At 40.3% G+C, this 21,868-nt stretch overlaps 1 protein-coding gene across 2 annotated transcripts in view; it reads left to right on the top strand.

The window, feature by feature from the left end:
- YTHDC1 (YTH N6-methyladenosine RNA binding protein C1) overlaps nt 1-21,868 on the top strand; it is a 55,230-nt gene that overhangs the window by 16,454 nt on the left and 16,908 nt on the right. Inside the window, exons 5-10 of one of the 2 annotated variants that reach the window (XM_077476464.1) lie at nt 7,245-7,334; nt 7,906-7,959; nt 15,582-15,676; nt 16,415-16,523; nt 16,625-16,742; nt 16,858-16,942. In XM_077476464.1, coding sequence (XP_077332590.1) covers nt 7,245-7,334; nt 7,906-7,959; nt 15,582-15,676; nt 16,415-16,523; nt 16,625-16,742; nt 16,858-16,942 — 551 coding nt within the window. The remainder of the gene's footprint in view (nt 1-7,244; nt 7,335-7,905; nt 7,960-15,581; nt 15,677-16,414; nt 16,524-16,624; nt 16,743-16,857; nt 16,943-21,868) is intronic. The other variant, XM_077476465.1, reaches the window with a different exon arrangement.

A 21,868-nucleotide genomic window follows, 5' to 3' on the forward strand; every position in this document is an offset into this window, starting at 1 on the left:
TTTAATTTAAGGTTACACCCGCAGTTCTGGCATTTCCCTGCCTAGGCGATTATGTCACTAGGTGATTCACAAGGGCTCCTGAGATAATGGTGTCATGTATCCCAGGAGTCCTTGCGAATGCCCTACTGACAAAATCTCGCATTATTTAGACAGTCAATGACAAATGTGTCTGGACAGGTTGCTATAGCAATGGGGCGGGAACTTCTGCCAATGCCGACATTGCTACTATAGCCTGTCAGGAAGTTGGAGAGCCTCGTAGCGGCATTACTGTGCATGCGTGAAATTGTGAGGAAATCCCGGAAATGAAGATGGGGGGGCCTTCAGATGCCTGTAGCTCTTAAACGGAACCGACCTGCTTTTGAGATCAGTAGGTACAAAACTATTTTAGAAGAAAATAAAATTGCAACACATATGACATGTTGCTATTGTTAATGTACATGTTTGAACAAATGCACTGCATTAAAAAAAAAATTTTTTGGGAACTGGAATTCCGCTTGTAAGGTTTAACTAAAAGTAAAAAGTGATTTTCCGTTGACGTTTTTATTTTTGGACACTGAAAGAAAAACAAATGTTCCCTGATTGTGGTGATGCCCGTCCGGCATGTCATTTATGCTTGGGTAGTAGTTCCTCATGTGTCTATTACACGCAGTATGATTCAACAGTAAATCCCTCCCGTGTGCGCAAACTACTGTAATTGGAAATAAAGCTGGCTATAGATTTTATTCAAGCAGCAAGGTGGATGATGGAATCCCCTCCATTGGGACATTATGTTCTGACAGTGGGACTCTGCTGCAGCTGTTGGCTGACAAGTTCCTCAACTTGAAATTGATCCACTTCTGAACTTCCGATGGCCACGTACTGATCAAAATCCAGCTAGTCCCCAATAAAGTGGCCAAATTTTGATCCATCTATGGCCACCTTAAGTCATTGCGCAGAAGGAAGGTTTAGTAAGGAGTACTGCCTATTTCTTTTATATTTGTGTATGGCATTAAGATGCAGTAGTCTTGCATCATTAGTAAAAATTTAAAGCGTAAAGATAATGTGATATATTATACAGTATAGTGTTTTAATTCACTTTTTATGATTAAAATATGGAAATGGGATTACATACAACAGGTAGATTTTAAGAGCGTTCACTGAAAATAAGGAAGGTGATGGCAAATGTTATTCTTGGAATACTGATGCTATATAATAGGTACATCTTGTGTCCCTTAAGAGAGATGTAGCTTAAAAAGTCATACTCCCCTAGATGGCTGCAGCACTAGTCCCAGCTGCATGTGTTCCCTGCCACCTCTAAGACCAAGAGCTGAGTAATCAAAGATCACTGGTTGTTCAGATCTTGTTCTTCAGCCAGCCCTCACTGGAGCTCTGGGCTGTGGAGGGAGTGGGAGCAGCTGGCTCAGGCTTTCAGCAGATCGCTAAGAGGCCGAACCAACTGCTGGCCCAGGGATCTGGGTGGATCCTGACCATATGGCTGAGATTTTTTTCAGCCTGGACTGACTTTCTGACATCAGCCGACAACAGGCTTTAGCCCGTCGTCTGCTAAAAACTAGTTGGTCACAGGAGTGCAGAATAATCTGCAGCCATTGGAGAAGTAAAGCCAAAATAGCTTTGACTATTTAAACTGGAATCGGCATCAGATTGGGACTTGGCATTTCTGGTCTGTTCTAAGCCAGTATATGTAAAACCATTTGTTTCCAACACATACCATTAAAATCACATAAGTACCATGCTTGGTAAAATTGCTTGTTGTATGACCAGCATTTCTGCATTGCATTGCTAGAATTACATCAGTGTAGTTGCTGTGTGCAACACAAACTAAATCCCAATTATAAGGTTGTATTCAGTCTGCACAAGACAGGTCACAATGGATTTCCAGCACTCACAGGTGGCAACAGTGTAAAGCAACGTTGAAGGAAAAATGCTGGAAGATCCTGTATTCGATTTTCTGCTGTTTTATAAAAAGAAAAAAAAGTAGTTTACCTGCAGTCTTAGTTGTGGGTACATTCATTTCTGAAGATGTTGCCTTTGTAGATTGAGTACATTGTGCAAACAAATCACATTGTGCATTTATATTTTATGTTGGGCGAATTAGAATTTTTTTTTTTTTTCCCCTAGCGAGGCCATGCGCGGATGTTTGTAGGAATCTGCATTACCACAGATACACTTCAATTATTTTTAGAGAATTATCAAGGAAAAAATGATTGTGTTTTAATTGATATGGAATGTGTGTACACATAAGTGATACTCTGAGCATCAGGAACAGGGAGTCTGGTGCAGAGGAATGGGTTTGGGTATGTTCTTACTCCAGGTCGGTTCTCCAGCACAGGCCCCCTGCCTTCATTTATGTCGCATCTCTCCTCTGGGAATGTCTGTGCTGACCCAGCATCTCTGCCCTGACCTTTCTATATAATATTTTCATATAGCTGCCAGGGAAAGACTTGAAGGGCAATGGTGTCCCTTGAGTGACAACTTTGATTGTGCTAGGTTTGCTGACATATCCAAAATGACAACATTCTCATGGCTTTTACAAGTACTTGAAATGCATAATATAGGTTAAATGTATCTTTCTGTATCACACATTTCAGTTCACGCTGGATCACCATCTCCATTATGGCAGGTAATACTACCACCTTGAGGTGATTTGATACTGGTAAAAATAGACAGGAAGTTCTTTCCCTGGCGTAAGCACCCCCCCCCCCCCCCCCCCCCCTTAAGCTGGATGCACACTATACAATTTCATTTTAGATTTACCAAAACCATATAATATGAGGTCAAACCTAAACGCTTTTATTTTTGTATGCAGTCAGACAGGCCCTTACACCAGGGGTTGACAAATTTGTTTGGAATCTAGGAGCCAGCTAAAAAAAGTTAGGAGCCAGGTTTATTTTTTTTTCACAACCGACCAAAGCTTTATTTTCAATATAAAAATTAACCAATCTTTAATTTAACAGAGACAACAACTAGAACCAAACATATATAATCATTTAATTTGTGTAGGTAGTGAATATATTCTGATGTGACACCAAGTGTTTAATGATGGTTAACTAAAGAATATGACTGTTTTTATTTCCGCCATATTCCCGCTTATTTACTGCCATATCCCCGTTAAGGGTCCTAATAGGTCCGCCTGAAAAACTGACAGGTGAACCTGATAAGACAGCCTGCGTGAAAGGGGCCGAGCAGGGAGATTACAAATACGTTTTTTTTTTTTTTTTTTTTTCCTTAATTAAAATGTAACAGTTTTTTTACTTTAAAAAAAATAAAAGCTATTATGAAAAAAAAGGCTATATGAAGCTATTTAAGCCAGCCACCACACTCACTGTTGGGCAAAAGGCGCCAGATGACTGGCAATCACTTCTCTTCTCCACTTTGGGAAGGACATGGGCGGGCAGTGAAAACAGGCATGGGATGTGTTGTAATATCAACAGCCACCACAAGATTGCGCCAGATTACAGAAGGACTTCAGAAGTCCGCAAAGCCGCGGCCTCAATTACTGGCCTGCGCGGCCCTATGCGATCGCATGGCGGGGTCGGGGTCCACACTGAGACAGGATACCCTAGCTGTGTCACCCCAGGCGCCAGGACACAAATTGTAGTCGCAAATGCGACCTGGCGCCCGGGGTTTGTCGAGCCCTGCCTTACACGACATAGCTGAAGATAAATCTAAATCTAAAGGCAATCAAACATAAGTTGTAGAGTGTGTATCCATCTTTGGGCAAGTCTTCAGTTTTTTGCTATTGTCTTTTATTTCCAGGGTATCCCTGTTTATAAAATACTTGGCTGACTTCTCAAGGTGCAGTCCATTTCTTCACTTTGGGAGAGTGATGTGTTTCTCATGGTAAGCACTTTGAATGGGTTTTGAATTTACAGAACTGCCTTACAGTAGAACTATAGGCAATTTTTTACATTTTAGATAGGGTAAGGGAGAGTTGTCTGGTCAGGTGATTTTCCTTTTACTTCCCATCACATAGCCAAGCAGGAAGTGAGAAAATCACTGCAAATTAAGGGAATTCCTTGGACACCCAGGTCACCAGAACTAGTGTCTGTATTGGAAGATTTCCCATCTTACTTGGGACAACCCAAGATTTGGGATTTTATTTTACTTTCAACTGATAATGGTAAACAGGACAAATAGAGAGGGTGAATCTCCTTAATGGGGGCACAGACAGCAATAAAAGCTGATGATGAGTGTTCTAATCCCTCTGCACTCTATCCAAAAAGTTTTGCCCTTAGTTATACTTTAATCTCAGCCCTGAGGTTAGATTGTATGGGTCTTACCCTGGATACCACCCAGGGGAGAGTGATCCAAATGTCTTGTTCTGAAAACTCAGGTGAACCTGCTTAATATACTGTCAAATCCCTTTGTGGCAGTGCCCTTTGCCCAGTTTTCAACTTGCTCCAACAGACACAAGACTGTTTATGGACTGGTGAATCTCCTTACGGATGCTGGAGATAGAAAATGTTTGCCTTGGAAGGTTCTGATGACAGATGCCAGTCTGCTAAGCTGGGGTGGTTTCTGCAGTCTCTTGATCCAGCGGATTTGGTGAGGTCATTGCTCATCAACATTTTGGAATTGAGGCCTATTCATCTTGCTCTGCTACATTGGTCATTGGGCCTCCTTGGAAGTGTGTAATTGGACAGCACCACGGCAGTGGCATGCATAAATGAAAGAGGAAGTAAATCCTGATGAGTTTACTTCCTCTTTCATTCCCTGTAAAGGTAAAGCATAATGGACTACTATGCATCGCATAGTAGTCCATTATGCGTCACTTACCTGACACAGGAGCCAGTGAAGTCACCGCTGTCGCCTCTAGTTCGGCGCATCCATCTTCTCGGTGGGTCTCCAGCTCCGCCGCTGTCATTCGGCGAAGTTGCGATGACGTCACTCACGCGCATGCACATGGGAGCCGCCGCTCGCGGCATATCGCCGTTGACCACGGCGCGCTCAGTGCGCCGTAGACAGCGGTGCCTGTCTTTCGGCAAATATCTTCTAAACCGTGTAGGTTTAGGAGATATTTCTTGGACCTACAGGTAAGCCTTAATCTAGGCTTACCTGTAGGTCAAAGTTGGTTGTAAGGGTTTACAACCATTTTAAGGAGGCGCAATAAGTTGGGTGGCCCAGGAGGAAATGGACTTCATCCTGTCTTGGGAGTAACTCTATATTCCTACACTGTCCGTCTTCCACATTTCCAGGCTTAGAAAATGGGCAACTGTCCCCAGGGGTATAGGCTGTTCTCCAAAAAGTGTTTAAAGAGCTCTGCCGATTGGGTACCCCGAATGTGAATCTTGTGTCTTCCAGGTTGAATGCAAAGCTAAACCTGTTTGTCTCCAGGACAAGGATCCTTGAGCGTTCATGTTTGATGCTGTAGTGAAATCGTGGGACGTGTTCTCTTCAATCTATGCCTTTCCACTCAACTGCTTCTCTGTCTGCTTCACAGCTTTCAAGTAGAAAGCAATTTTATTTTTTTTATTTTTTTTATTACATCTTTATTGATGGCTATACATGGTAAGATGGGATTGTACAAGAACTTGGTCAACCATAGCCAAAAAAAGTACTCTTAAAAGCCATGCCTATCATATTAATGTTTCTGGTAATTCTGATCAGCCAACCTGGCCCCAGAGAATTTGGTACACTTTTGTGAACATGTTGGCAGGAACCTCTTGCAAAGTCATAGCTTTCATCCTCCTTTTATAGTTGATGGCTTTAACAAGGTTTGGAAGGAGACTTCAAGGTTTTTCACGGGTCTTTGAAAACCTTATTTTGCTTGGTTTGAGGCTAGGTGATTTTGTACACGCAAGTGGGTTGCTTCTTGACGTTTCTCCAGTCAACCGATATAATATAGTTGGGGTGGGCACAGTTTATTTATTTTTTTGTGTGAAACTCAGGACCTTGGGATAAACGGATCATTAGTAAAAAGCAGCACACATTAACAATTGTTAGCGACACATTTAACCCCTTGATCGGCCTAGATGTTAACCCCTTCCCAGCCAGTGGTAATTAGTCAGTTCCCAGTTAGATTGCCTGCCACACTATCGCAGTCCCTTTTTATAAGTTGCTGATAACTGCCATTAGTAGTTAAAAGCAAAAATAAAGTATATAATTATAGGTAGTTTGTAGACACTATATCTTTCACACAAACCATGTGCACTTATTGGGGGGTGTGTGTGTGTGTGTGTGTGTGGGGGGGTTTTTTTTTGTTTTACCAAAGACATGTAGCAGAATACATTTTATTAAGAAATATTATGTTTTGTTTTTTTTGAAAAAAAAAAAAATATGTATATATGTGTGTATGTATGTGATTTGTGGTTATTTCAGCTAATGCTGAACTGGTTTTGGTTGGGCTCGGTTCACACTGCTGCGACTTCATGGGAATGCCTGTGTAATCTTCCTGTAATGTCGTATCCAAATCACATGAATTAAGATGAAGATCAGGCTTGGAGGCCACTTCCGTTAAAGTCTATGGGCACATGTCATGCAACTTGGGGTCTCGCACGTCTGACCCCAAGTCACTGCAGTGTGAACCGAGCTGAATTGTGCACCACCTCGCAAGTTGAAGCACCTTACAAGTTATGCAGCTCTTGCCTACAATTACATGGTCTTTAAAAGAGCAATACACAAGGGCCAATCTAGATGGAAATGGGTGAAATTAGCTTTGGGAGTTTAATTTTTCACATTGGATTTCGAAAACCTTTTTTTTTTTTCCATCTTATGCCGCTGCTGCTGATACCTCAGCGCATCGATTGTTGCATGTATGTGCGAATTGGTGTAGCTGCATAAGGTTTTGGGGTCTCTGGTACCTTTTTGGCTTATTTGAGAGAGAGATATATATATATATATATATTTTTAACAAAACATTTTAATGATTTGTTCTAGAAATTGGTTTTATTTTCATTTTAATGTTTGATACGTTTTTGAGAATTTATTTTAAGTTCTATTTTTGCACTATTTAGCTGATTAGAGACTGTCTTGCCTAAAATTTTCAGTTTGCTTTATACATGATATATTTGAAGTCTCTATTTTGCTATTTCTTGTGTGCGTTAGTCGAATTGTGTATGGTGCAAGCCGTGTGACATGTATTTCAGCAGTGTAGTTGCTAGATCTTAGGAATCTGGATTCTGATTATGAACTCTTTTGTGTTGCCTTTTTGATGGATGGTTAGAAAACCAGCCAGTTTAGAGTTTCTGTTGGAGCACTCAGAGACCCCCTGCCACTCTTACATTATTTTTTCACATATTTTCTAGATGAGAAAAAGGAGGAAAGGAAAAGGGCTAGAGGTATTTCTCCAATTGTGTTTGATAGAAGTGGAAGTTCTGCATCAGACTCTTATGCAGGTATTCTTTCCTTTCTTAGACACTTGTTCTGATTTCTTCCACACAAGGGAATTTAATCTTAAGGTGAGCGTGTGACGCTTACTACTGGCATATGCAACTGCAGTCAAAAATGGAGGGTGGGCGCGCGAGTGAATTACCTTGACTTCACTGCCATTTGTTCTACTGTAACAAGAAATAATCTCTAGGGTCGTTTAAGAATTTCGATTGGGAAGGCTTGTTTACTGTATGCTTTTGACAAAGAATGTTTTTGTTATGCATCTTGAGTGCCACTTGGTACCTTGCAGTGTTCTATAGAAAAAAATCCATTGCACTAATGACATAGCATATGAAATTTATTAGGGAATTCATATATATTTTTTTTGTTTGTTTTGTTTTTTAGCATGTTAAACATTGACTCAGCCAGCTTAGACTGATCATTTTTTTCTGCATCGTTTTGCTCAACTTGTGAATGTAGCAATTCTAAGAAGCCTGATCTTGTACATTTTGTCTGATAGAAAACAAAAGGTTTTATTGAAAATGTATTTTCTGTCTAAATACACAATCTGAATGCATGTACTTTGACTAAATGCAGGTTCAGCAAAGAAGCATGAAAAATTACCCTCTTCCGTTCGTGATGTTCGAAAAGGTATCTATTACTTTTTTTTTTTTTTTTTCTCTTTCCCCCTCCAAAATTTGTCTGTATTATGCAATATGACTTTCTTCTTGATTTAAAAAAAAAAGTTTGAGTGTAACAGTCATCCAAAGCACACAATTATTTGGCGTGATACCATCAGCATATATTTATGTACATGCAATATTAATGTTACTGACCGAATATAGCATACTGGCAATCTGAAAGAACAACAGTGTACCATACCATGAGGCGTACCCAGAAACCCACATACAGATGCATTGAGTCATAACCTAATAGGAAAATGGCTATAGCAGTCTATCCAGTACAGAATCAATGGGGGATAGGCACAGTGTAGCTAAGCCAGGGGTTGACAAATTTGCTTGGAATCTAGGAGCCAGCTAAAAAAGTTAGGAGCCGGGTCCGTGATGGCGATCCGGACCTGTCCCTGGCCTGACATGGAGACAAGTGAGGGGAAGATAGCCCCAAGCCCCCCACCTGTCTCCAAGTCATTGCCCCCCATAGCTCTTAGAGGGACATTTTTTTTTTTTTTTTTCAAATGACAATTTTTTTTTTTAAATTGCATTTTAGTGTAAATATGAGATGTGAGGTCTCTCTGACCCCAGATCTCATATACAAGAGGACCTGTCATGCTTTTTTCTATTACAAGGGATTTTTACATTCCTTGTAATAGGAACAAAAGTGACACACATTTTGTTTTTTTTTTTTCAAAGAACAGTGAAAAAAATAAAAATAAAAGTTAAAATAAAAAAAAAATATTTTAAACGCGCCCTGTCCCGCCAAGCTTGCGTGCAGAAGCGAACGCATATATGAAAGCGGTGTTCAAACCACACATGTGAGGTATCGCTGCGATCGGTAGAGTGAGAGCAATAATTCTAGCCCCAGACCTCCTCTGTAACTTAAAAAGTGCAACCTGTAGAATTTTTTAAATGTCGCCTATGGAGATTTTAAAGGGTAAAAGTTTGTCGCCATTCGATGAGCGGGCGCAATTTTGAAGCATGGCATGTTTGGTATCGATTTACTCGACGCAACATTATCTTTCACAATATTAAAAAAAATTGGGCTAACTTTACTGTCTTATTTTTTTTTTTTTTATTAAATACATTTTCCCCAAAAAAGTGCGCTTGTAAGTCCGCTGTGCAAATACGGTGTGACAAACAGTATTGCAACGACCACCATTTTATTCTCTAGGGTGTTAGAATAAAATATATATATAATTTTTAGGGGTTCTGAGTAAAGGGAAGAAAGATAGGCTGGCAGACAGGGAAAATTAGCATTACATCCATTAGCATTGCTGGTTGTAATTCCAACGGCCACCACAAGAGGGCGCCAGATTACAGAAGGAACCATAGGATCGTAGAAGGCCTCAAAGCCGGGGGCTAAATTACCGGCCGGCGGCGGCGCGGCCCGACGCAATCGCGCCGGGGGGGGGCCACGGAGACAGCATACCCCCAGCTGTGCTGCCCCAGGCGCCAGGTCTGGAATTCTAGTCGCAAATGCGACCGGGCGCCCGGGTTTTGTCGAGCCCTGAGCTAAGCAATATGACTTCAACATAAGTGCACTTAACCACAGCCCTCTAAACAAAACTAACTTGGAAGCCCCCCTTTCAGATGTTTGGTTACCGAAGTAATGCTAGTCAGTGGTTCCTCTTTTTACATATTCCAGGTGGAAATCTTTAGCACTGGTTGAGCTCTCATACACTTGCATGTTAGCTTTAGAATCTCGAATAATAATAACCAGCTGGGTGAGAAGATTCTAGTTTAGCTTACATTAGAGCAATAAGGAGGGTGGATTAGTTCAGTGTGTGTGTGTGTATGTGGGGGGGGGGGGGGGGTGTTATGTTTTTTTTATTCCCCCCTCTGCAGACTTGAATGCGCAAAAAAAAACGTTAAATGTGTTACTTTTTATCCCTCACTTGGAAATTGCTTTCTGTTGTGTCTTTATGACAGTAAGTAAAGCCGGCTATAAATGGAGTGATTTACTTTTTTGCTGTAAAGAAAATCGCTTTATTCCCCCAATCAACACAGTCAGTGTTGAAGGGAGGAATCCCTCTTGTGGAGCCATTGTGTTTTTTTTTTTTTTTTTTTTTTTTTAGCAGTGTATGGCAGCATTGTTGCAACAGTTGTATAATTTTAGATCCAAGATCTTTAGTTAAAAGTGCTTTGTAAGGCTCAATGTACACAGGATGTTTTTAAAACCTCCTGAACGATTTAACTTGACAGATAGTAAGTGACGTTTAAAAACGTCTGTTTTGCCACACAGGTTTTATTTTTAGCAAATTATCAAAAATTAAAAACGCCTGTAAATGAAACACGTGGTACTGCGTTTACAAGCTGTTACAGGCATTTGGCATTTCAAGTGCTTCTGAACATCCATCCTGAATACATTTTTTATTTTTTTTTTGCTTTCCAAAAAATGCTTCTAAACGCAACTGCCTAGAAATGACTATAAATGACCCTGTGTACATGTACTGATAAGATAACGCTGAGGAGAGTTCAGGGGCAGCTGAAAAAAAAAGCGCCCAACTACTCCTAAACATCTGTTTACCAGCAGCAGTGTACATATAGCCGACTGATTTGAGTAATATTTTTTTGTTATGCTAGTCTGGCGAATATCTAAACATCGGTAGTTCTGTAAAGTGCTTCATAGTTCAAGATTATTTGATAAGGATGATTCGTGGAATGTTGATTAAGTTTTGCATTAGAATCGAGTAGTTTCAATGTTTTCATAATGAGCACTGGTAGTGTGCATTAATTCATTGTGCTCAAATCCCTCTTTCAGCATCTGTTCTTCTTCTTCTTTTTTTTTTTTTTTTTTTTGTACATTTAGTTTGTATGTTGTTGGGGTACAAAAACAAATGGTGAACCTGTATTAGGCTATATATTTTTTTTATATGTTTCCCCCCACAATTGTCTACCTGCACAACATTTTAAGTCATTACCTGTCAAAAGGGTTCTTCTAAAGAAGATGGTTTTATTTTTTTTATTTTTTATTTTTGTGAAACAAACAACAAATAGGACAAAATAACAGAAAAAGTTAATGTGCATAACTTCACCCTCCTAAAGTCAATACTTTGAAATGCCACCTTTTGTAGCTATCACAGCTCCAAGTTGCTTTGGATAAGTTTTTCTATGAGCTTGCCACATCTTACCACTGGGATTTTTGCCCATTCTTCTTGCAAAACTGCTCCAGCTCCTTCAAGTTGGATGGTTTGTGCTTGTAAGCGGCAATCTTTAAGTCTGACCACAGATTTTCTATTTGATTGAGGTCTGGGCTTTTACTAGGCCATTCCAACACGTTTACATGTTTCCCCTTAAAATTATTCTGCTGGACGTTGAACCTCCGTCCTAGCCTCAAATCTCACACAGGGTGCTACAGGTTTTGCTAAAAAATATTCCTGTATTTAGCACCATCCATCTTTTCCCTCATCCAGTCTTCCAGTCCCGACTGCTGAAAAACATCCCCACAGCATAATGCCGCCACCACCTTGTTTCACGGTGGGGATGGTGTTCTTTGGGTGATGTGTTGGGTTTGCGCCAGACATAGTGTTTTCTTTGGCTAAAAAGTTTGATTTTAGTCTCATCAGACCAGACCACCTTCTTCCTCCAATACATTTTGGGAGTCTCCCACTTGCCTTTTCACAAACTTAAAACTTCTAAGAAAAAAAAATAGTGATTCTCATTTTAGCCAGAATTAGGGCTGCAACGAACAATCATTTTCATAATCTATTATTTGGCCGATTTTATTGTTTCGATTAATCGGTTAATAACCTTAAAGTGTGATGTATGATTTAGTTAATATGTAAAGTTTAAAAAAAGGCAATTTATTCTTAAATATCTATGCACTGGTAAATAGAAATAACCAACTATATAATCCACTCTGGGAATAAGACAGAAGCGAGACACAGTATATACTATTAAAGGAGATGTACTGTATATGCTATTAGAGGATATATACCATTAAAGGGTGAATCTGGTAAATATCAGACTCAGTTTGTTTTTTTAAATAAAAAAATTTTGATCTAGGTCTTCCTTCAAAAAAAAAAAAAAATGTAATTTTAAGAACGTTTGTTCGATTTTTCTAATCATTGGGGTCACATCGACATTCATTTTCAACCAAAGGGAAAATTTGGAAACTTCTTGGTCAAAGGAATTTTCAGACCATGTATGTGGTTATCGTTCAGAAATTACATTCATTTTAAAAACCATGTTAACAAGTGACAATTTCAGCGAATGTACAAATATTTTTCGTCTTAAAATTGATCCATGTGGCCAGCATAAGACCCCTTTCACACTGTGCTACGCCTTAATATAAGTTGTGGCACATTTCGGCCGCTAACGGGGTGCTTTTAACACGCGCTAGCGGCCAAGAAAGGGTTAAAACCACCCGCAATGCGCCATTTTGCCGGCGCTATAGCCGCGCTGCCCCATTGATTTTCAATGGGGAGCAGAGGTGGAGGGGCAGTAAACGCACCGCTCCTTCACCGCTCCATAGAAGCTGCTGGCAGGACTTTTCCTGACACCCTGCCAGTGCACCGCTCTAGTGTGAAAGCCCTCGGGCTTTCACACTGGAGACAATGGAGCAACTGTTTGAGGGCAGATTGCAGACGCTATTTTTAACGTTATAGCTACTGCAAAACGCCCTCAGTGTGTAGGGGGTCTTGGATCAAAAGCAAACTGCATAGGCGTGGACCGAGTTTCTGCATTTTTTCTTTTTGTGCACGTGATTTTTCTGCAATTTGCATTTTTTTGTGCCGATTGTATTGCAGTATTTTGAACCAAAAAAGCACAGTTTTGCGTTTTAAAAAGTCCCTGGCCCTTTCCAAATAAGCAGCAGCTGAAAAAAGCATAGATGTGAACTTCTCTCATAGGAAACCATTTAAATGAACTGTAGTGCGTTTCTGCAAAAACCACCAAAATACACAGATGTGAACCAGGTCTAAGATGTTTAGTAACATAATGGGGTTATAAAAAAACTAAAATTGCAGAATGTAACATGAGCTGTTTTTTTGGTTTTGACCCTGTGGACGACTTCCTTTTTTTTTTTTTTTTTTTTTTTCCCTTTCTTTCTTCACTTTCATACTTTATCTCTCTTTTAAAACATCTTATTCTATCAAATCTAAATATTTCCGAATAATCAAATGTTTGTATAATTATTACATACATATCTTTATATTCAGTTTATTAATAAGCTTTCTTATGTTATTAATATACTATATACTGTTATTATTCATGTCATTGATTCTTTTGACAAGGAAAAAAACTAAAATTGCCCCTTTTGTGTGATTACCATTTCTGGCTTCAAACCAGCATTAATTCTTACACTTGCACACTTTCTACATTTGCACAAAGTCAAGGATTTTGTAGGATTAGGGTCAGGTGTGTGATCAATTATACCAAGCAGGTGCTAATCATAGATTTCATATTTAGGTTAAACAGTCATTTACCCACTTATGGACTGCCCGCTGTCATTATACGTCGGCTGTTTGAAGAGGAATATCGTTATGGCAGTAGCCAGCTGCCGTAACCCCAATATCCTCCTCTTCAGAGGGCAGTCTGCTTTCAGATAAAGGTCTCTGCGGCAGATTCGCCACGCAATGAATTTTATCGGTGGCAGGAGGGGCCCATCGCTCTTCGGTGCCCTCAGCCGTTTACCGGAGCCGCTGGCAGAGGCGATCACATCCTCTCCCCTGCTTGGCATGGAGCTGAGAGGAAGATGGCCCCCACTCGGCTCCATATAATTGTAGGGCGGAAGTGACGTCAAAATGTAACTTCTACCCATAGCTCTTTAAAGAGAACTTTTTTTTTTATTTTTATTTTTTATATTTTTTTTTATTGCATTTTTAATGTAAATATGAGATCTAAGGTCTTTTCGACCCCACATCTCATATTTGAAAGGTCCTGTCATGCTTTTTTTCTATTACAAGAGATATAATAGATTCCTTGTAATAGGAATGTGACGCAATTTTTACTTTTTATACTGTTCTTTAAAAAGTAGCGTGTCCCGACGAGCTCGCATGCAGAAGCAAACACATACGTGGGTAGCGCCCGCATATGAAAACCATACATGAGGTATCGCCATGATTGTTAGAGCAATAATTCTAGCCATAGACCCCCTCTGTAACTCAAAACATCCAACCTGTAGAATTTTTTTATTTTTACATATGGAGATTTTAAAGTGTGTGTGTGTGTGTGTGTGTATGTGTGTGTATATATATATATATATATATATATATATATATATATATATATATATATATTAGTTAACTTTACTGTTTTTTATTTTTTAATTCAAAAAGTGTATTCCCAAAAAAAGGGTTGCTACACAAATACGGTGTGACAAAGTATTGCAACGACCTCCCTTTTTTTTTTTTTTTTTTTTTTTTTTTTTTTGGGATGTTAGAAAAAAGTTTGGGGGTTTTAAGTGATTTGCTAACAAAAAACTTTTTTTTTAAACTTGTAAACAACAAGTCTGAAAAATAGGCCTGGTTTTAAACTGGTTGACAGCTTTGTAGGAGGCCTCAAACTGAGTGAGGAACAGCCAAACTCAAGTACTAAGGTGAGATTGTGGAAGACCATTTCATGTCACAGGTCATACACCATGACAGGACTACACACAGCAACACGACACAAGGTAGTTATACCGCACAAGCAAAGTCTCTCCCAGGAAAAGATTTCAAAGTAGACCGGTGTTTCAAGATGTGCTGTTCAAGCTCTTTGAAGAGGCACAAAGAAACAGACAACATTGAGGACCTGTAGATGCAGTGTTGCCGAAGTAAATCTAATGCAGCAGAATGATTCACATGTTTAGTTCCATTTGACGTTGGAAGATGTGCAGCAGTGCCATTAGTGCAGAACTGGTGGAAATTACTGGGACCCATGTACACCCATCTACTGTCTGGCAAAATCTGTCCAGAAGCGGTCTTCATGGAAGAATTGTGGCCAAACAACCCTACCCCCCTCATGGAAACAAGATTAAGTGACAATTGTGCATCAAAACACAGGAACCTAGGGTGTGGAAAAATGGCAGAAGGTGCTCTGTTCTGATGAGTCAAAATGTGAAATATTTGGCTGTAGGAGGAGGCACTTTGTATGCTGAAGGGCTGGAGAGCAGTAAAATATTGAGTGTCTGCAGGCAACAGTAAGGCGTTCCTTGCACGTTTTGGAGCTGCATCCCTGCAAATGGAGTTGAAGTCCTTAAGGATCAATGTCCTTAATGCTGAGAAATATAGGCAGATACTTATCCATCATGTCATACCATCGCAGAGGCATGTGATTGGCCCAAAATGTATTCTGCAGCAAGGCAATGACTCCAAACATACAGCCAAAGTCTTTTAAGAACTATGTTCAGTGTGAAGAACAAGGAGTCCTGAAAGTGATGGTTTGGTCCCCACAGAGCTCTGATCTCAACATTATGACTGTCTGGGATTACATGGAGACAGAAGGGTTTGAGGCAGCCTACACATCCACAATAAGATCTGTGGTTAGTTCTCCAAGATATTTGAAACAACCTACCTGCTGAGTTCCTTCAAAATCTGTGCAAGTGTACGTAGAAGAACTGATACGGATTGATTTTGCAAAAGAGTCTTCACACTTGTCCTTTTTTTATTTTTTCAGAACGAATCAACAAAATTCGATACATTCTGCAGGATGCACGTTTTTTCCTCATAAAGAGCAACAATCATGAAAATGTATCCTTGGCTAAAGCAAAGGTAAGATAAGTGGCTGTTGCCATTCTTTAACCCTCTGTTTTAAATTAACCTTTCTGTGGGAAATATTACATTCGGCATTATGCAGTGGTATAAAGAGAAAATGGTAAGCTATTTTGTTTGACTGGATAGGTGATGCACAGTGGGTGGGATAATTTACTAAGGTGCGCAATACTAAATTTCCCTGCGCCTTTCTGTCTCAGGGCTCTGTACCATAATGTACATACACTATTGTGAAAATATTGTGCATTGATACATCTTTACATGTATTTTTATGTGCATTTTGAGATCCGCTGATTTTTTTTTTTACATTTCTTTTTCCTTTATGGGATTTTTATCAATTTCCTGTGTCGTCACATTTCACCTACATTGTGATTGTGCATTTAACATGCATCCATGTGCATTGTAAAAAAAAAATAATGCATAGATATTGTACTTTTCCACTCTGCATAGCTCTACTGTGTGCATTTTCCTTGCGCAATCCTTTTATTGATCGTGTACAATAAATCGCATGTTTCTGTACATTGTTTAAACAAGCCCCCAACCTTATTGCAATAATCTAAAATGTATATTCAGAAGGTAGTTTTCATAGTTTCCCTATTTCGCCCAGAAGAACTAATTGCAAGGGAATAACAGGCTTTAGTAATTCTAGCATCTTACTAAAGGTAACTTTTGGTTTTAATATATTGTATTTAATGTTTTCACATTCTATTTTCATACACATTCTCTTTTCTTATACAGGGTGTTTGGTCAACTTTACCAGTAAATGAGAAAAAGCTCAACACTGCTTTTAGATCTGCGCGGAGTGTCATTTTGGTGTTCTCGGTTAGAGAAAGTGGAAAATTTCAGGGTAAGGGGATAATTTTACTCCGTACCCTTTTTTTAATTTATTTTCTTCCTCCTATAGCAAATAACTTTTTTTTTTTTTTTTTTTTTTTTTTTTTTTTTTAGGATTTGCACGACTGTCATCGGAATCTCATCATGGTGGATCACCCATACACTGGGTCCTTCCAGCAGGAATGAATGCAAAGATGCTTGGTGGAGTATTCAAGATAGATTGGATTTGCAGGTAAGCTGATTTGGTGTTGGACACCAAAATTCGAATACAAACTCTCCATCACTGTGTATTTTTTTTTTTAAACTGTTTAATGGTAACCATTTTCCTTCTACTTCTCTTTGAATAGGCGAGAACTTCCATTTACTAAATCTGCTCATCTTAATAATGCATGGAATGAAATGAAGCCAGTGAAGATTGGACGTGATGGTCAGGTTAGATTGATTTCTTTTGTTCCAGCTGAAGTCTTGAAGTTTCCACTTTTCTCCGCTGTTGCTTTCTTTTTAGGTGGTATATTGTACTGACATTGGCTCACAAAGGCTGCGGCTCCTGATAGTTTCAATTCTAAAAGCCAACGACCTGTAATCCCTTTTAAAAAAAAATAAAAAATCAATTAGCATAGTGAAGGGATTGCTCCATTGTAGTACCCAAGACAAATGCAGCACACATTAATTCTAAGTCCATGATGTCACTCTCAGCTAGTCCTTGATATAGAGGATCCTATTTATATCTTAATAATGCTGTGCTTCACATAATTTCATAAAGGTAGATTCTAGTAGCAAGTTTCCTCTAAAAACCCACCAGTAAATGTTGCAGAAACACCGTAGAAAGTGATTTGATTCCTAAACCAGTGATGAATATTCATTTTGCTAAGTGAATGAAGTTGGAGTGGTGTTTGCTGCAGTCCTTTATTCTTCTTTAAAGGATATTTTTTCTTTTTACCTTTTCGGTTCAATTCTTTTTTTGTTTTGGTATAGAAAAAGGTAAAGAGAGACTTTTAGCCCAAATAGGGGTGCAAGCAATTAACAAGGATACAAATAACAAGTTAAAGCACATGTCAAAGTATTTTGTAGTACAAGCTACTATGGTGAACAACCAAATGGGATTAACATTGATACCCCTAAACCATTTGCCAAGAAATACGCATAATATATCCAAGAGTGTTAAAAAAAAAAAAGGGAAAGGAATGAAGGACGTAAGAGTTGAGTGAAGGGGGCAGAGCCCAATTCCCACAGACACGGGTCAAGAGATCTGGCAAGAAAGCTATAACTGTCTATCCAGATTCAGGGGTGATCAAGCATAATTATGCCATGGTTCCCAAATTTTCAAAAAGTTTGACTGTGTATCATTAGGAATGCTTGATATCTTTTCAATTAACATTCGGCTGGTACCCAGTACCACCAAAAAGGCACTACAGTATGTGGATTAAAAAAAAAAATTAAGTATTAAAGGATATTTAACTGTACGTGACTAGGCCTTACGCTAGTCTTCCAAATCCATAGACCCCAAAAGATCCTGCTCCTAGTTTCCTATACAAGAGGAAGGGGCTCCCCGTTTATTCAAAGTTAAACTTCTAATCGTGATAGGTCTGGGTGCCCCTAGGGAAATCAAGCAGGTGTGTTCAAATGCAGATTTGGTGTACAGAAAATCTAGCTTGCGTAGGGTCAACAACCAGTGTTTTAAGTCATAGATGGTGATCATATTCAAAGTTTGAAGTTTCATAATGTTCCTGGAAGGAGGCTCAGGTAATAAAGGAGGGAGTTTTTAGAAAATGGCAAATTTTAGTAAATCCATGTGTGTACCACCAGGTGAACGGGCTAGGTTAGTCTCAGCCAGGTGGGAAGAGTGAATTATTGATGACAGACAGAGGGAGTAATAAAGGAGACATCAGTTTGCCGGAGAAGCAGAGTCCCAGACCCAGGGCAGATGAGCATTGTGTGGAAGCTTCCAAAGGACAGTAATGGAGACAGGAACCCATGAATGTCCTCGGTAGTGTGTAGTCGTGCCAGTTGCGAAATTTGTGATGGTATCTGGTTACATTAAGAACGACTAATCTACATTAGAGCCTCTCAGTGAAGAGGGTGAGATGGGAAACCTTTCTTTAAATTGCTATTCCTCTGCACGATGGTTCAATATTAACATTTGTTTTTTTTTTTAGACCATTTGCTCCTTCTTTTTAGTAAAGTGTTGCATTTCAAAAGGATAGTTTCATCCTTTTGAGCAGCAGAACAGTGTACAGAGCATAGGAATAATATTAGAAAACCTTCACAAGAAGTATCCAGGAGGGAGGCGTAGGACTAGCCCAGAGGACAACTGTTATAAGCTATAGCTATGAGCACGCCACTAGAATTTATAAGAAAACACCCTAAACCGCTTTCACCTATATATAATTAGGGCTTATATAGGTCAGGTGAAGCTTATTGTTGTGGGCTCTAAATTGCTTTTAGTGACGCATTCAACAATGCTGTAGTAAATGTGTTTAAGTACATTCAGTACCAGTAAAGTGGTCAAAATCCTAGGGCCAGGTAACCAGAGTGTCTATGTAGTGCTTTACATTGACTCCCTAGTGTCTCTAGTTATCAAATTCGAAATGTCTACTTTCTAAGGTGGTAGGTTGATCTTATGACTTCCGTCATTAAAGTGGTTGTAAAGGTTTGAGTTTTTTTCTAAATATTTAAAGATGGTATGCTTACCTGCTTTGCAATGGCTTTGCACAGAGCATTGCTCAAACCTTTTTTTTTTTTCTTGCCACTGGCTATGAGGGCATGTGAGCTTGTTCCCAAGCCAGGCTGTGTGTCTCTATTGACACACACGAGACCCGCACCCATTCCTTCCTCACAGGAGTGGCTCTGCTGCTGCCTCAATGTCCTTTGGGAGAGGGGAGAGAGTGAGCAGTGCTGGATCAAGAACGGTCTTGGGGTAAGTATTTAGGGGTGGCTAGGGACCTAACTTTCCTAGCTGTTTTTTTCCTAAATATAGATTCATCCACAAGCTGCACAACTTGAGCTGATCCCTGTATGCAACTTTCACAATTGCTGTATCCTCTGCAATGGTTTTAGTTGTACCCGGATCCCACTGAATTGGACAATTGCAATATTTGTTTGGAAAGTGACCTTCAGGCACTGGGCTCTGCATTGTGGTGCTTTCCAGACCAAAGCATATTATGACAGTGCTGTCCATCTCCAGAGCTGTGGCAGATGTGACCCTGTTGCTGAAGACTCACTTGGTGAGTAGGCCGTGTGGGCCTCGGAGCTAGCTTGTTACTAGGGCTGCTGTGTGCATTTTTTTTTTTTTTTAAACCTTGCTTTTTAGTTTTACACCAAAGCACTGACATTGACTTGGGTGGTGTGTGCATATTCTTTCTCTGCTCTTTCCAGCCCATTCATTGTTGAGGAAGCACCTTCCTGCTGCTGGTCTTGTATTATCTTTTGTCCCTGCTACTATCTGCAGTGACCTGGTCCAGCTTCTTGAACCAAAAAAACACCTTCCCCAAATCTGGTTTGTCAGTATTCAAGGCCTAGATTTGTCCCTTTTGTTAATGTCCTTTCTTTGTGGCGCAACATATCTAACTCTCACAGGGTATGGTTCTGCTGTGCAAGGTGCCTTCAGCTCACGATCCACTTGTGACTGCAATGCACCCCCTGAAGGGCCTAACACAACCTGTAATTTTGCCCTCTGCTTGAGTTTATTGCCATCATCAGTGTCTTCTATAGCACGGTTGTGTGGCTTCCTTCAGTTTTATCCTTGGAAAATTTCAATGCAGGCCAGAATGCAATTTTGATTCCATGTTCCCTAAGTCAATAGATTGGCCTCCTTCAGCCTGAAAGGGCACCCCCATGTTCTAAAGTGGGAAGGATGTCTGTTAGCCTTTTGTGGACATCTGGACAGCTAGCTGCTCAGATGCCTGGGTACAGGTTAGTTTCTAGGGGCTGGAATTCATTCTCGGTCCCCACCTTGGGTCATGTCTTCAAACGTTCCCCTGTTAATGCACAAATTAACCACTTGCGCACCGCCCGCTGCAGTTTTACGTCGGCTGTTTGAAGGAGGATATCTTTATGGCAGCACCTAGCTGCCATAACCCCGGTATCCTTTTTCAGCGGCGGTCCGCTACAAGATAAAAGTGATCTCTGTGGCGGATTCACCACAAGATTACTTTTATCGGTGGCAGGAGTGGGTCACCCCTCCCGCCTCTTACCGGAGCGGTCGGCCGCAGTAGAGGAGATCGAGTCCTGTTTAGGTATGGAGATGAGTGAGGGGGAAAATGGCCCCCACCTGCCTTAACAATGCAGAGCGGAACCGAGATCAAAATGACACTTCCGCCCACAGCTCTTAAAGGGCCATTTTTTTAATGACCATTTTGATTTATTTATTTTATTGCATTTTAGTGTAAATATGAGATCTGAGGTCTTTTCGACCCCAGATCTCATAGTTAAGAGGTCCTGTCATGCTTTTTTTCTATTACAAGTGATGTTTACATTCCTTGTAATAGGAATAAACGTGACTTTGTTTTAAAAATAAATAAATAAAAAGGAAAAGTGTAAAAAAAAAAAAAAAAAAAAAAAAGTAAAATAAGAAAAAAAAAAAGCGAACGTATACGAAAATGGTTTTCAAACCACACCTGAGGTATCATCACGATTGGTAAAGCGAGAGCAATAATTCTAGCCCTAGACCACCTCTAAATCAAAACAAGCAACCTGTTGAATTTTTTAAACGTCACCTGTGGATGTTTTTAAGGGTAATAGTTTATCGCTGTTCCAGGCACAATTTTAAAGCATGACATGTTGGTTATCGATTTACCGTATATACTCGAGTATAAGCCGAGATTTTCAGCCTCTTTTTTGAGGCTGAAAGTGCCCCCCTCGGCTTATACTCGAGTCATCGCTGTCTGCCCGCTCGATCAGCGTGTCGAGCAGACAGACAGCGGCCATTCTATTCAAAAGCCGCGCCTCCGGCTCCGCCTTCGCCTGTGATAGGCGGAACACTGAATTTCCCAGCAGCCTGTGTTCCGCCTATCACGGACATCGTATCATCCTCGTACTACGGACGAGGATGATACGACGTCTGTGATAGGCGGAACACAGGCTGCTGGGAAATTCAGTGTTCCGCCTATCACAGGCGAAGGCGGCGGCGCAGCTTTTGAACTTTACAATGGCCGCCGACGAAGAGGGCACGGGACGGAGGCAAGGCAAGGCACGGCACGGGACGGGACGGGGGCAAGGCAAGGCACAACACGGGACGGATGCAAGGAGGCAAGGCACGGGACGGAGGCAAGGAGGCAAGGCACGGGACGGAGGCTCGGGACAAAGGTAGGCTGGACACACACACACACACACACACACACACACACACGGATGGAGACA

Source organism: Lithobates pipiens, unplaced genomic scaffold, assembly GCF_037356315.1.
Source record: "Lithobates pipiens isolate NorthernLeopardFrog02 unplaced genomic scaffold, aLitPip1_a1.2 Scaffold_13, whole genome shotgun sequence".
In the NCBI taxonomy this organism is placed as follows: Eukaryota; Metazoa; Chordata; class Amphibia; order Anura; family Ranidae; genus Lithobates; species Lithobates pipiens.